The sequence below is a fragment of the Gorilla gorilla genome, chromosome 11 (genome assembly GCF_029281585.2).
Source record: "Gorilla gorilla gorilla isolate KB3781 chromosome 11, NHGRI_mGorGor1-v2.1_pri, whole genome shotgun sequence".
Lineage (NCBI taxonomy): Eukaryota > Metazoa > Chordata > Mammalia > Primates > Hominidae > Gorilla > Gorilla gorilla.
Genome location: NC_073235.2, coordinates 141729368 through 141745210, shown reverse-complemented (window position 1 = coordinate 141745210; position 15843 = coordinate 141729368). Strand labels below are relative to the sequence as shown.

At 49.8% G+C, this 15843-nt stretch overlaps 1 protein-coding gene across 15 annotated transcripts in view; it reads left to right on the top strand.

The window, feature by feature from the left end:
• HDAC4 (histone deacetylase 4) overlaps positions 1-8476 on the top strand; it is a 352613-nt gene extending 344137 nt beyond the window's left edge. For all 15 annotated transcript variants that reach the window (XM_055380652.2, XM_019022575.4, XM_063695349.1 and 12 more), the window contains 3 exons: positions 2343-2427; positions 3575-3716; positions 4035-8476. In XM_055380652.2, coding sequence (XP_055236627.1) covers positions 2343-2427; positions 3575-3716; positions 4035-4074 — 267 coding nt within the window. In that variant the 3' untranslated portion in view covers positions 4075-8476. The remainder of the gene's footprint in view (positions 1-2342; positions 2428-3574; positions 3717-4034) is intronic.
• The last annotated feature ends 7367 nt before the right edge of the window (positions 8477-15843 follow it).

The following is a 15843-nucleotide window of genomic DNA, read 5'->3' as shown; positions in this document are numbered from 1 at the left end:
TCTTCTACTGTGAACATCTTACTTTGATATGAGTCATTTGTCACAACTTAGAAACCAACGCTGGTCCATGACTATTAACTCCAGAGTGTATTCGGATGTCACCAGCTTTACCACAACTGCCCTTTCTCCATTTTAGGGTCCCATCCAGGATCACACATCACATTTAGTCATTTCGTGTCTTTTTTCTCAGTCTTTCATGGTTTTTCAAGGAGCATTGGCCAGAGATTTTGCAGACTGCCCTTCAGTTCATGTTTGAATTTCTTCTCCTGGTTCTGTGCTTTGGGGAAGAAGATCATAGAATCGAAATGCCATTCGCTTGTCAGATGTGCTGCCAAGACGGCTCACTGACCTTGATCATTTGCTGAGAGTGATGTTTGCCGGGTCCTTCCACCATCGGGTTACGCTTTTACCGCCTTTCCAAATGTATTATCTGGAAGAAAGTCACATTCAGTGCAGTGCACTCAGGGGGACAGAGTTGGAGAGGCCTTAAGCCCCACCTCCTGGAGAGGGGAGTAGATACGTGCGTTATTTGAAATGCTCAAGGAGTTGTCTCTGCTCCCCTGTGTGTGTATTTCGTTATTTATTCGTATCCCGGTGAACTCCTGGGTATCTGTCTTACACTTTGGGTCATGCTTCAGTACCACGGTGTTGATTTTGCTGCCCAGCTGGTTCCTGCTCTGGCCCGGGGGCACCTTTCAGACTGGCCCTGCATGTCCTGTGATGGCCCCGTCCCTTGACCTTCAGGCACGTCCTGATTTCCCAGCTCCACGAGGTTCTCCAGGCTCTCGTGTCTTGTATTTTCCCCTCCCCAGCCTTGGACCGAGCTGTTCTCCAAGGAGCCCACTTCCCTTCATTGGAGAATGGGATTGGGAACCTCGCTCATCATCCCTCCTGACCCAGGCTCGTGCTGACTCGCTTCCGTGTTGTTTGGGGTTTTTGTGTTTGGGAACTCATGCTTCCTGGAAGTTAACCGGCTGTGCTCATTTGAAGCCTGCTGTGGGGATGTGGGCCTCCAGAGAGGCCCTGCTGTGGTTCCTGCCTGGCGCCCTGGCCTGGCGGAGCTGCCACTGTCGATAGTAGCTGTCCACTCCCAGTGTCTCGAAGCAAGCAAATTCTCAGGGTCACTTTGTCTTTTCACCTCTACCCAGAAGCCAGAGTTAAAACCCAAACGCTCCTTCCCATGGCCTCTGTTTGACACGTCGTCGTGCGTCTGTCCTCGCTCACCCGTCCTGTCCTGACAGTGGTCTTTCCAGCCCCAGCCTGCACAGCCCAAGGCTGGCTCCAGGACACCGGGGGACATGGGTGCTTTGGCCTCCTGACTCAGGTCCAGCTTTGTTCCAGACCCAGCAGGTTTCCCCTGGTTTTGTGGGCTCTTCCAGTTATTTAAAGGTTCTTGAACTGTTGTATTTCTATATTTTTATAATCTATTTCAATCAACCTTTTTTTTTTTTTTTGAGACAGGGTCTCACTCTGTTGCCCAGGCTGGAGTGCGGTGGCACAATCTTGGCTCACTGCAGCCTCCGCCTCCTGGATTCAAGTGATTCTCATGCCTCAGCCTCCCGAGTAGCTGGGACTGCAGCTGCCCACCACCATACCTGGCTAAGTTTTGTATTTTTAGTAGAGATGGAGTTTCACCACGTTGCCCAGGCTGGTCTGGAACTCCTGACCTCAAGTGATCCACCCGCCTCGGCCTCCCAAAGTACTGGGATTCCAGGCGTGAGCCACCACGCCCGGCCAGTCAACCATTTTTAATTGTTGTGTTGCAAATGCTTTGCCCTGTTGCCCTGTCATTGACTTGTAAACTTCTTCCCTGCTTTTATCTGCTGCCAGTACTTAGGGAAAAACTCGGTGTGAAGGATTCCCTCTGAGAGATCTGACTACTTCTTCCATTTCATCTCCCCCGACCCCACCTTCCACTGCCCTGGAAGAAAACCAAGATCAGGGGATATTCAGACATTCTTACTTATTAATAAAAGACAAAGGAAAGAAAAGTGATGAAGTAAGCGTCACTCCCCCTCATGGAACCCTGTGGCGTCGATGGCAGATACCAAGCTCACGTGCAGGTGCCAGCCCCACTCCTGGGGACTGTCTTTCTTCCTGCTACTTGTAGGAACCCACAAATATCTTATAGCATCCTAAAAAAAATCCACTTTTACAAAAAATTTATATAATAAATACCACGGCACATTTGGCTTTTTAAAGTTATTTTTTTCTGCTCTGTGGGCAAATGCACCTCACAAGGGTCTCTGTGCTCAGGAAACAGTTGCAGTCTCGGAACACCCCATCTAACGCACGTGTGGATTATATTGGCAGTCTTTATATCCTTATGCATTTTCTTCCAGCTTGATCCTCTCCCAGAAAAGGTTTTACAGCAAAGACCCAATGCAAACGCTGTCCGCTCCATGGAGAAAGTCATGGAGATCCACAGTAAGTTGCCTGGCTGGGTGCTCACAGGGGACACGCCCCTGGGGGTGGGACCGCACCACACCCCATCCCTGTCTCCCTATACCCCCAGCTCCTGTCCATCCCACTGCCGGCTGCTTCCCCAGGCCTGCAGCAGAAGGCCTTGCTTTCAGCTGCATTTCTTGAGCTGGTAGAGACTCACATTTAACCCCGACTGGATTTCCCCCGGCCTGCTGGGATGGTTCCATCAGCCCATTTTGTAAGTCTAGAGAATCAAGGCCCAGACAGTCTCAGTGTGGAGTCACTTGCTCTAGGTCCCCAGCTAGCAGCGGGGGCCATGGCTGTGAGCCTGTACCCTGGGGACTCCGGCCTCTTCCCTGGACCAGAGAAGCCCACGTCCTGAGCTCAAAGAACCCTTGGCCCTGCAGAGAGGCAGGGTGTAGGCCCTCTGCGTTCTGGCACCGACCCTCAAGCAGCAGGTCCTGGGTGCAAGGGCGTGGCACGCAGCCTATCTCAGAGGCGCCTCCCACACCCTGTCATTGTCGCAAGCCCAGCTTGTCTTGCCTTTGAGATGACCCAGATGGTTGAGACTGTCCACAGAAGCAGGGGTAGTCCAGAGCTCAGCTCCCCGTTTCCCTGTGTGAGGGAGTCCTGGCCTCAGAGCCCTGAAGCTGACCCTGGGCCAGGCCCAGCCCTCCACATACACCCCCTTGCGCCTGATGCAGTACCCTTGCACCCCCAGCCTCTGTGAGGGCCCAGGCAGAAGACCCCTCAGCCCCAGCGACAATCCCCCAGCTCACCTGCTCCCAGAGATAGGAAGGCTCAACCCAGCAGGCTGGCAGCCCCCTGCCCTGGCCACCCAGGGCAGAAAGGGGCCCGTGAGCATGGAAAGCCAGGCCCACAGGAGCCTCCATCTGCAGTCCTAGGTGGGCCTGCTCCTGGAGGGACTCGAGCCACTCACAATGGGGAAACATTTCCAGAGATTTTTTGGGTCTTTGTGAGTTTGTAGCCATGCAGTCTTCTGCTTCGTGTCTCTTCAAAGACGGGTGCTTTTAAAATCATAAGGGATCAATCCGGTTTGAGGCTCAGGGTCCCGCAGGACCTTCCCAGGCCTCAGTGCATCCTGCTAAGTTGTAGTCACTGAGCGACTTTCCTCACCCCACCACCCCAGGCAAGTACTGGCGCTGCCTGCAGCGCACAGCCTCCACAGCGGGGCGTTCTCTGATCGAGGCTCAGACTTGCGAGAACGAAGAAGCCGAGACGGTCACCGCCATGGCCTCGCTGTCCGTGGGCGTGAAGCCCGCCGAAAAGAGGTGAGCACCTGCCCTGCCGCCCGCCTGCAGGCTCACCCAGCCCCACTGTGCCCACTGACACACTATTCAGGGTCAGAACCTTTATGGCACATGCCCTGCCCAACAGACTAGAGACAGGCCAGTGTGGCCCCCTCCTTCCAGTGCCAAAGCCCCTTAGAGACGCATGAGGAGCGTTAGATCCTGAACAGATGGACCCGGGGCTGCCAGGGCTAGGCTGGCGGGTGGGGCAGCACACAGCCTTTAACCCACGTTCTGTTCTCTCCTCTCTGTGGTGCACCTGCCCCACGCCCCCATCTCCTTCTCTCGTGGGATCCACAGACCAGATGAGGAGCCCATGGAAGAGGAGCCGCCCCTGTAGCACTCCCTCGAAGCTGCTGTTCTCTTGTCTGTCTGTCTCTGTCCTGAAGCTCAGCCAAGAAACTTTCCCGTGTCACGCCTGCGTCCCACCGTGGGGCTCTCTTGGAGCACCCAGGGACACCCAGCGTGCAACAGCCACGGGAAGCCTTTCTGCCGCCCAGGCCCACAGGTCTCGAGACGCACATGCACGCCTGGGCGTGGCAGCCTCACAGGGAACACGGGACAGACGCCGGCGACGCGCAGACACACGGACACGCGGAAGCCAAGCACACTCTGGCGGGTCCCGCAAGGGACGCCGTGGAAGAAAGAAGCCTGTGGCAACAGGCGGCCGAGCTGCCGAATTCAGTTGACACGAGGCACAGAAAACAAATATCAAAGATCTAATAATACAAAACAAACTTGATTAAAACTGGTGCTTAAAGTTTATTACCCACAACTCCACAGTCTCTGTGTAAACCACTCGACTCATCTTGTAGCTTATTTTTTTTTAAAGAGGACGTTTCCTACGGCTGTGGCCTGCCTCTGTGAACCATAGCGGTGTGCGGTGGGGGGTCTGCACCCGGGTGGGGGACAGAGGGACCTTTAAAGAAGACAAAACTGGACAGAAACAGGAATGTGAGCTGGGGGAGCTGGCTTGAGTTTCTCAAAAGCCATCGGAAGATGCGAGTTTGTGCCTTTTTTTTATTGCTCTGGTGGATTTTTGTGGCTGGGTTTTCTGAAGTCTGAGGAACAATGCCTTAAGAAAAAACAAACAGCAGGAATCGGTGGGACAGTTTCCTGTGGCCAGCTGAGCCTGGCAGTGCTGGCACCGCGAGCTGGCCTGACGCCTCAAGCACGGGCACCGGCCGTCATCTCCGGGGCCAGGGGCTGCAGCCTGGCGGTCCCTGTTTTGCTTTATTGCTGTTTAAGAAAAATGGAGGTAGTTCCAAAAAAGTGGCAAATCCCGTTGGAGGTTTTGAAGTCCAACAAATTTTAGACGAATCCAAAGTGTTCTCACACGTCACATACGACTGAGCATCTCCGTCTGGTCGTGAAGCATGTGGTAGGCACACTTGCAGTGTTACGATCGGAATGCTTTTTATTAAAAGCAAGTAGCATGAAGTATTGCTTAAATTTTAGGTATAAATAAATATATATATGTATAATATATATTCCAATGTATTCCAAGCTAAGAAACTTGATTCTTATGAAATCTTGATAAAATATTTATAATGCATTTATAGAAAAAGTATATATATATATAAAATGAATGCAGATTGCGAAGGTCCCTGCAAATGGATGGCTTGTGAATTTGCTCTCAAGGTGCTTATGGAAAGGGATCCTGATTGAAATTCATGTTTTCTCAAGCTCCAGATTGGCTAGATTTCAGATCGCCAACACATTCGCCACTGGGCAACTACCCTACAAGTTTGTACTTTCATTTTAATTATTTTCTAACAGAACCCCTCCCGTCTCCAAGCCTTCATACACATATGTACCTAATGAGTTTTTATAGCAAAGAGTATAAATTTGCTGTTGATTTTTGTATGAATTTTTTCACAAAAAGATCCTGAATAAGCATTGTTTTATGAATTTTACATTTTTCCTCACCATTTAGCAATTTTCTGAATGGTAATAATGTCTAAATCTTTTTCCTTTCTGAATTCTTGCTTGTACATTTTTTTTACCTTTCAAAGGTTTTTAATTATTTTTGTTTTTATTTTTGTACGATGGGTTTTCTGCAGCGTACAGAATTGTTGCTGTCAGATTCTATTTTCAGAAAGTGAGAGGAGGGACCGTAGGTCTTTTCGGAGTGACACCAACAATTGTGTCTTTCCTGGTCTGTCCTAGGAGCTGTATAAAGAAGCCCAGGGGCTCTTTTTAACTTTCAACACTAGTAGTATTACGAGGGGTGGTGTATTTTTCCCCTCCGTGGCAAGGGCAGGGAGGGTTGCTTAGGATGCCCGGCCACCCTGGGAGGCTTGCCAGATGCCGGGGGCAGTCAGCATTAATGAAACTCATGTTTAAACTTCTCTGACCACATCGTCAGGATAGAATTCTAACTTCAGTTTTCCAAAGACCTTTTGAGCATGTCAGCAATGCATGGGGCACACGTGGGGCTCTTTACCCACTTGGGTTTTTCCACTGCAGCCACGTGGCCAGCCCTGGATTTTGGAGCCTGTGGCTGCAAGGAACCCAGGGACCCTTGTTGCCTGGTGAACCTGCAGGGAGGGTATGATTTCCTGACCAGGACAGCCAGTCTTTACTCTTTTTCTCTTCAACAGTAACTGACAGTCACGTTTTACTGGTAACTTATTTTCCAGCACATGAAGCCACCGGTTTCATTCCAAAGTGTATATTGGGTTCAGACTTGTGGGCAGAAGTTCAGACACGCCGTGCTCAGGAGGGACCCAGAGCCGAGTTTCGGAGTTTGGTAAAGTTTACAGAGTAGCTTCTGAAGTTAACTCAAACTTTTGACCAAATGAGTGCAGATTCTTGGATTCACTTGGTCATTGGGCTGCTGATGGTCAGCTCTGAGACAGTGGTTTGAGAGCAGGCAGAACGGTCTTGGGACTTGTTTGACTTTCCCCTCCCTAGTGGCCACTCTTTGCTCTGAAGCCCAGATTGGCAAGAGGAGCTGGTCCATTCCCCATTCATGGCACAGAGCAGTGGCAGGACCCAGCTAGCTGGCTCTTCTGGCCTCCTTGGCCTCATTCTCTGCACAGCCCTCTGGGGATCCTGCCACCTGCCCTCTTACCCTGCCGTGGCTTATGGGGAGGAATGCATCATCTCACTTTTTTTTTTAAGCAGATGATGGGATAACATGGACTCCTCAGTGGCCAGGTTATCAGTGGGGGGACTTAATTCTAATCTCATTCAAATGGAGACACCCTCTGCAAAGGCCTGGCAGGGGGAGGCAGGTTTCATCTGTCAGCTCACTCCAGCTTCACAAATGTGCTGAGAGCATTACTGTGTAGCCTTTTCTTTGAAGACACACTCGGCTCTTCTCCACAGCAAGCGTCCAGGGCAGATGGCGGAGGATCTGCTTCGGCGTCTGCAGGCGGGACCACGTCAGGGAGGGTTCCTTCATGTGTTCTCCCTGTGGGTCCTTGGACCTTTAGCCTTTTTATTCCTTTGCAAAGGCCTTGGGGGCACTGGCTGAGAGTCAGCAAGCGAGCACTTTATGTCCCTTTGAGGGAAACCCTGATGACGCCACTGGGCCTCTTGGCGTCTGCCCTGCCCTCGCGGCTTCCCGCCGTGCTGCAGCGTGCCCACGTGCCCACGCCCCACCAGCAGGCGGCTGTCCCAGAGGCCGTGGCCCGCTGGGACTGGCCGCCCCTCCCCAGCGTCCCAGGGCTCCGGTTCTGGAGGGCCACTTTGTCAAGGTGTTTCAGTTTTTCTTTACTTCTTTTGAAAATCTGTTTGCAAGGGGAAGGACCATTTTGTAATGGTCTGACACAAAAGCAAGTTTGATTTTTGCAGCACTAGCAATGGACTTTGTTGTTTTTCTTTTTGATCAGAACATTCCTTCTTTACTGGTCACAGCCACGTGCTCATTCCATTCTTCTTTTTGTAGACTTTGGGCCCACGTGTTTTATGGGCATTGATACATATATAAATATATAGATATAAATATATATGAATATATTTTTTTAAGTTTCCTACACCTGGAGGTTGCATGGACTGTACGACCGGCATGACTTTATATTGTATACAGATTTTTGCACGCCAAACTCGGCAGCTTTGGGGAAGAAGAAAAATGCCTTTCTGTTCCCCTCTCATGACATTTGCAGAGACAAAAGATGGAAATTTTTCTGTAAAACAAAACCTTGAAGGAGAGGAGGGCGGGGGAGTTTGCGTCTTATTGAACTTATTCTTAAGAAATTGTACTTTTTATTGTAAGAAAAATAAAAAGGACTACTTAAACATTTGTCATATTAAGAAAAAAAGTTTATCTAGCACTTGTGACATACCAATAATAGAGTTTATTGTATTTATGTGGAAACAGTGTTTTAGGGAAACTACTCAGAATTCACAGTGAACTGCCTGTCTCTCTTGAGTTGATTTGGAGGAATTTTGTTTTGTTTTGTTTTGTTTGTTTCCTTTTATCTCCTTCCACGGGCCAGGCGAGCGCCGCCCGCCCTCACTGGCCTTGTGACGGTTTATTCTGATTGAGAACTGGGCGGACTCGAAAGAGTCCCCTTTTCCGCACAGCTGTGTTGACTTTTTAATTACTTTTAGGTGATGTATGGCTAAGATTTCACTTTAAGCAGTCGTGAACTGTGCGAGCACTGTGGTTTAAAATTATACTTTGCATCGAAAGGAAACCATTTCTTCATTGTAACGAAGCTGAGCCTGTTCTTAGCTCGGCCTCACTTTGTCTCTGGCATTGATTAAAAGTCTCCTATTGAAAGAAAAAGAAAGCGAACAGTTTTTGTTTGTTTGGTTTTTTTTGCCGTGTATGCTCCATAGTGGAGGCGCTATTTTCCAATTGATGAGAATGACAAACATATATAATCTACCTATCTATCTATATCTATCTATCTGTCTATAAAGGGGGCTTGAACCTTACTCACCCAAGAGCTTCTTACGGAATGTGGTAGAAAACCAAGTTGTAACGACACTGTAACCTGCCTGATGCCTGTTCGCGCCCGGCGTGAGGTGCGCACTGGCGGTGGCCACCATTCACCTCTGTAATTTAATCCGTTTCTCTTGGATTGTCTGGACGTGCCCGATGGTTCTTTCTTTTGCTCAGTGGAGTTGGAGGTTTGTGTTTGGTTTTCTCATTCTTGTCTTGTTTTGTGTGGGTGGATTTTCACCGACCAATGATATCCTCTTCTGACGGTCACCTTCTTTCCACTTCACTGGAGTCCAGTGTTCTGTACCACATCACGCAACGTGTTATCTTGTGGTGTAAATAAAGACTGCGTTACTTGCCCTCCCAGCTCTGGTTTCTGCCCGTGCGCTCTCTTCCTCATTGGCTCTCGCATGTCTGGGACCCTGTGGGCCGAATGGCCAGTGCCCTGGGTCCCATCCGGATGGCTGCATGGGAATCACTGGACCCCATGGGGACAGCCCCTAGACCCAGACCAGCGGCAGGCCCGTCCCCCTCTGCCTGCATAATCGGGTCCCATAGGAGTGTCTTCATTTTAAATGTCCAGTAATTTAAATCTTTACATTATCTTCTTCCCCAAAACAGTTACCAAGCCATAGTGAGCTGGAAATAATCTTGGAGAGAACAAGGCCAAAGAGGCCCAGGGCCCAGGCTTAGCCACCTGCCCACAGCCGGGCAAACACACCTCTGAGACTGGAGTCCAAACACCAGCCACAGCTCCTGACCCTCAGCAGCGCCCCTTCCCAGGCTCCCACATCCGGTGACTAATCAGTTGGGTGCCGGGCAGCATAAGCACCAGGCCGCCTTGGCCCAACTTAGGACAACTCAAGGCCTGCTGGCTTCCCAGAAGGTGCCTGAGCCCCTCCCTAGGCTGACTGCCTTCCCTCCTCCCCTGTCACAGCTGCCAACCCAAGGACACCTTAACCACCTTGCACACTGAAGCCCACCCAGTCTGCATCCCAGAAACCCAGCCCACGGCACCCAGGTTGCCCTTGAGCCCCCGAAAGAGGCCTCTGGAGCAGAGGGCCCTGCCGGCCCCCAGGCATAGCCCTGTGGCAAGGGGGGCTCAGTCGGCCCCAGTATAAGAAGAGGCACTTGGAGCCTGAAGCCACTGAGGCTGGAGTGGTTTTGTTATTGTTACTGATTCAATTGGCATGTTTACTGGTTATAGTATATTAGTTATCTATTGCTTGCAACAGATTCCCTCAAAACTTAGCAGCTTCAAATAGCAGACATTTATTACCTTGGAGTTTCTGAAGGTCGGGAGTCTGGGTGCATCTCAGCAGGGTCCCTGTCTCGTCTTCCCTGGGGGTCCAGTCAAATGCTCAGCCAGGGTTCCTCTGGGGGCCCAGCTGCTGGGGGACCAGGCTGGGGGTTGGCCTCCAGGCACATGCCTGTGGCTGTGGGTGGCCACCTTCCCTCGCCTGATGGGCCTCTCCACAGGGCCGCCTCGAGGCCTCGCCGTCGGCGTCCCCCACAGCACGTGATCTAGGAGCAAGTGGAGAACGCACCAGGAGACACAGCCAGTCTTTTTATAGCCTCATCTCCATGGGCATAGAAGCCAGTCCAGGAGGCCAGCCCACACTCACGGGAGAGGCTTCCTCTGCTCAAGGCCCAAGGACCCTCAGGATCAGATCCTGCAGCGCCTCCCTGCGTTTGTCCATCTCATGTGCTAGAGTAGAAAGTTGGAAGCTGGTCTACTCCTCTAGCCCAAGAGATGAAGACATCATTGCTCCCCAATAAGCAGATGGAATGAAGGATTCCTGGGTTGTCTTCTCCGCCCATTTGTTTCATTATTGGGGCTGTGAACTAGAAAGCTTTAAAATCTATTTTGGGATGCTAATCCTTTATCCACCATAAATTTCTAGCATCTTCTGGTCTTTAGATTCTCCTCTCTCTTGTCTCTGAAAAAGTCAGACACATACAAAAGGGGACTAGTTCTGAGGCCCTGTGTGCTCATCAACCTGCCTCAACAGCTGTAAACACTCCCAAATGTGTTTAGTCTACCCACTCCTCACCCCAAACAGGAGTGTTAGGAGGCAGAAGCAAATCCCAGACATCTTATCATTTCATCTGTAAATATCTCAGTAGATTTCTCTCAAAGATAAAGACTCTTTTCTTAGACAACACAGTATCTTATCATGCTGTCAAAGTGAGCAGTTTCCTATCATGATCAAATATTCAGCCAATGTTGAGATTTCCCCATTGTTTCAGATTGTCTTGGGGTTTTTTTTGGTTGCTGTTTTGGTTTTTTTTGTTTGTTTTGTTTTGTTTTGTTTTTTTCTTGCAATGTATTTGCAGAAGAAATCCGGCCATTTATGCATTTGTACATCCGCTGTGTCCTAGCCCTTTCCTCTGACAAGTAAAGGAGGGACAGGAGGGTGGGCCTAGAGCACTGGCCAATTCAGGCTCACACCCCTAGCAGGAGCCCCTCGGAGGTGGGGCCCACCCTTCTTCCACGTGGCCACTGGGCCCATTATTTCACTGGGGGTTTGAAGGCGGCGATGCTTTCTTGCCATCCCATTTTCACAAATGCGATACTTAAACGCGTTCACATTCACCACAAGCAAGCAACTGTTACCAAGTTTCTAGGCCCAACAGCTTTGTTTAGAAAAAAGTAAACACGTAAAGGTTAGAATTATAGATTGAAAAGGGTTTCCACTCAGCGTCCCATTGATACGAGATCCTTTAGCCAATAATTTATGGATGGTATTATTATTATTATTATTGTAGACAGAGTCTCACCCTGTCGCCCAGGCTGGAGCGCCATGGCACAGTCTCAGCTCACTGCAACCTCCACCTCCTGGGTTCAAGTGATTCTTCTGCCTCAGCCTCCCGAGCAGCTGGGACTACATGCGCCCACCACCATGCTCGGCTTTTTTGTATTTTTAATAGAGATGGTGTTTCACCATGTTGGCCAGGCTGGTCTCAAACTCCTGATCTCAGGTGATCTGCCCATCTTGGCCCCCCAAAGTGCTGGGATTACAGGCATGAGCCACTGCACCCGGCCAAGGATGGTAATATTATATGGTACTATATATATATGAGACTTTAATATAGATATATACTATACTTATACTATATATATGAGACTTGAATAATATATGAGACTTGAAGGTTTATTTTTAAATGCACTCAAAATTTCTATTTAAAAGGAACTCTCTGGCCAATTAAACTTTTGTTGATTTGATTTCAAATGCAAGAACATTTTATTTCTCTGATAGTGATGGAAAATAAATTCATATGAAAATGTGGGAAAAAAGAAGTGTGGCACTGTAATTCGTGCAAGTCTTGGGATTTATGTACAAAAACTAAAATGCTGCATTGTTCTCAGTTTCTTAAAAGTTTTTGTCTGATATCTGAGTGTACAAAAAAATGGAAACTCGGGTTTGCAAGTAAATCGTGCTGTAATTTCAACACGTGCTGTCTTTTACATCAGATTCTCGAAGCGCAGGTCATAATGCAGCTTAGGAGGATGCAGGAAGTGGTTCCACTTAAACTTTTGGGGTGCAGTTTTAGGGAGTTATATGTCCCTGACACACTCTTAATTTCAATCTGGATGCAGCTGCTCTTTGAAGTCACACTGAGTCCCTAATGTGTACTTGGGGCCTCAGACTAATGTGTTATAGTGTTGAAGTTATTAATAAAGCCCCTTTGGAAAGTAAACAACTCCCAGTAATGGGCAGTTAGATATACGACAAAATGACAGATGATGGCAAAGCTAATGTCTGTGTGGGTGACACACATCTACCGAGCCCACCACAGATATTCACAGGGCCAGGGGCCAGGGTTCAAGTGGAGACCGCCATATGCCCAAGTATGTGGACACAGATCAAGCTCCAAAAGTGTTATGCAGAAATATGGGCTCCTCACCACCTTGACAAATCCACCTCCCTACAGACGCAGGAGGCCAGGCTGGAGCCGCGGCTCTCAGCCTCCCAGGGGCCCTCGGCAGCCTCTGCCACCGCCTCTCTCTTCCTACTCCTGCTGGGGGGACCACAGCCCACCCCCTGCCTAGCTGCTTCTCAGGCCTTCTCACCTGGCACCAGAACCCAGAATGGCTCCTTAAAGGTTCTCCCCAGATGCCGCACACAGCATTTCTGCCTAAGACCCCCTGGGGCTTGTGGCCACAGCAGCTGCAAGCAAGGCCAGGATGTGCAGTCCTCCACAGGTGCCCACCTGTCCAAGTGGAAACAGCAGCTCTGCTGTTACAGAAGAAAGGGAGGGTGGGTACTGAGAGGCACCAGAGTCTCTGCCACAGAACCAAGAGCACCTGCAAACCTTACCGACACATGAGGAACCACTGCACCCAGGTACCTCACAACCCCCAGGGCCTTCCTATGAGGTCCACACTCTACCCGAAAGACATCTGTGCCAGTGGGAAGGCAGAGGGTCAGGGATGGTGCTGCCTGGACTCTCTGGGTAGGCACAGCCAACTAATGATACCAGCAAGGGTGGCCGGCCCTTACAACCACATTCTAGCCAATCGGAGGTTCTCTTCTTTCCTAGAATCAATCGTGGGAGCCTTCCCCAGAGAAGAAGGTGGTACACATAGGTCCAAGCTGAGTATCATGACCAGAAGGAAGTCACCAAACGATGCCAGACCAGGAGCTGGCACTGTGCTGTCTGGCTAGTGAATTATTGGAGGACGAAGGATAAAATGTACACAGGTGCCAGGAGAATTCTACAAGTAATGGCTGCGTGCACAGCCGCGAAGCTGAGGAGATGCTGTTCAAGCGGAATCACTAGAAATACAAAAAGACATTTCGAAGAGATGTTAGGCCAGGCGCATACAGCAGAAATAAAAAATAATCACACGGATGAACATCGTGGATTCTCCTACAAGCTCCAGGTGGGAAGGGCTGCTGAAGAGGGAACGGATGAAGCGTCACAGTGGGCAGCTCTCTAAGTGGCGCCTCTCTAACTTGGTCCCAGCTGGCAGTGACTTGGCAGGAGGCACCAGGTGTGCCGTGCAATGGAGAGCTGGCCAGCCAAACCCAGAGGCCCCCATGCCTCTTTAGAAAGGCAAGAAGAAACTGCAGGTATTCCGTATGAGTCCGTTCTCACACTGCTATAAAGAAATACCTGAGACTGGGCAACTGATAAAGAGAAGATGTTTAATTGGTTTACAGTTCCCCAGGCTGTACAGGAAGCATGAGGCTGGCATCTGTTCGGCCTCCGGGGAGGCCTCAGGAAACGTCCAGTTATGGCAGAAGGGGAAGCAGGTATGTCTTCCATGGCTGGAGCAGGAGCAAGAGATGGGAAAGGGGCCACACACTTTGAAACAGCCAGATCCATGAGAGCTCATTCATTCACTCCACAGTACTGAGCGGGGATGGAGCTAAGCCATTCACCGAACTCGGCCCCTGTGATCTGATCACCTCCCACCAGGTCCCAGCTCCAACACTGGAGATGACAATTCAACGTGAGATTTGGCAGGGGCACAGACGCAAACCATATTCTATTCACAAACCAGTTACCAGGAAATTCATTCTAAATCTAGACTTCCTCTGTATCGTACCATCACAACACCGACTTTTGTCAAAGCCAAGTTTGGTGGGCAGGTGGAGGAGGTTCCCATGATACTAGGAAGTTTGTTCCAGTAGTCCCAAGAACCATGCAAATCAAAAAAGCTGTGACAGGAAAATAGGTTTGTTATATCGTCTGTTTTAGGAAGACGTGTCTTCATGCAAAGTGTAAGCTCGGCGTGCACTGGATGGTGGCTCCCCACTGCCAGTGACAGTCATGAAGAAGGAACATCCGATTCGGGGCTAACAAACTCCTCACATCCAAACAGCCCGGCACGCTGATTTTGAAAAGGAACATGGCCAAAGGCATTCTTTTGCCATGAAAAGTGTATTTCCAAGGAAAATGAGGGGCCCATTCGATTCTCTTTAAAGCACACACAGAAGTTGACTTTGTAAACAGATTTGAGCCCCTACATCTGCAACCTGTTTGAGTGAGAATGTCCTCATGAGCCTGTCGGCTTCCTACTATCCCACGCAGACAGCTTTCAGGAAAATGTTTAAAATCAAGATTGATGGAGTGATTAAAATGGGATGTATTTTTTTCTAGCAGAGAGCACCCTCCGGAATCACTACACCCGGAGATGAGAGGCTAGTGACAGACCCAACACAGGGCCCATATGGTGACAGTGGCGGTCTTGCCACTACCTTCGGTGAGTGCTCACGTGTGGGGCCTGGCATCGACGTGACTCAAATGTAAACCTTCCCAGGTTGCCATGACACTGGTGGGAGTGGGTGCCCTGAGGCTGGTGGAGGCGGGGAGGGTGGTTGACTTTATCACAGGATTCTGTCTCCTTCTGGGTATGTTCGAGATTTTCCATAATGAAAAGTTAAAAAGAAGCAACAGAAATAAGAAATCACAAAAGAATAACATTGGTAAATGTGACTAAATAGAAATGTGAAAACTTCTAGGGCGATTTAATAACCTCAGTCTCAATGAATGGAACGTACCAAACCAAGACAGCCAGGGCCAGCGTTGACAATCTGTGCAATGATCGTAGAAATTTTTTAAAAACCATGGACAAATCCCGAAAGATGAGACACAACTGTGCGATAAACATACAGAAAACTAACAAGCCTTGTCTGTAGTTTTTAAAATTACAAGTAGGCCGGGCGCGGTGGCTCACGCCTGTAATCCCAGCACTTTGGGAGGCCGAGGCGGGCGGATCACGAGGTCAGGAGATCGAGACCATCCTGGCTAACACAGTGAAACCCCGTCTCTACTAAAAAATACAAAAAATTAGCCGGGCGTGGTGGCGGGCGCCTGTAGTCCCAGCTACGCGGGAGGCTGAGGCAGGAGAATGGCGTGAACCCGGGAGGCGGAGCTTGCAGTGAGCCGAGATCGCGCCACTGCACTCCAGCCTGGGCGACAGAGCGAGACTCCGTCTCAAAAAAAATAAAAATAAAAAAATAAAATAAAATTACAAGTAGCCGGGTACAGTGGCTCACGCCTATAATCCAGTACTTTGGGAGGCCAAACCGGGAGGATTGCTTCAGTCCAGGAGTTCAAGACCATCCTGGGCAACATGGTGACACTCTTACAAAAGATTTTTTAAAAAAATGAGCCGGGCATGGTGGTGCCCACCCGTGGTCCCAGCTACTCAGGAGACTGAGGTGGGAGGATCGCTTGAGCCCAGAAAGTCGAGGCTTC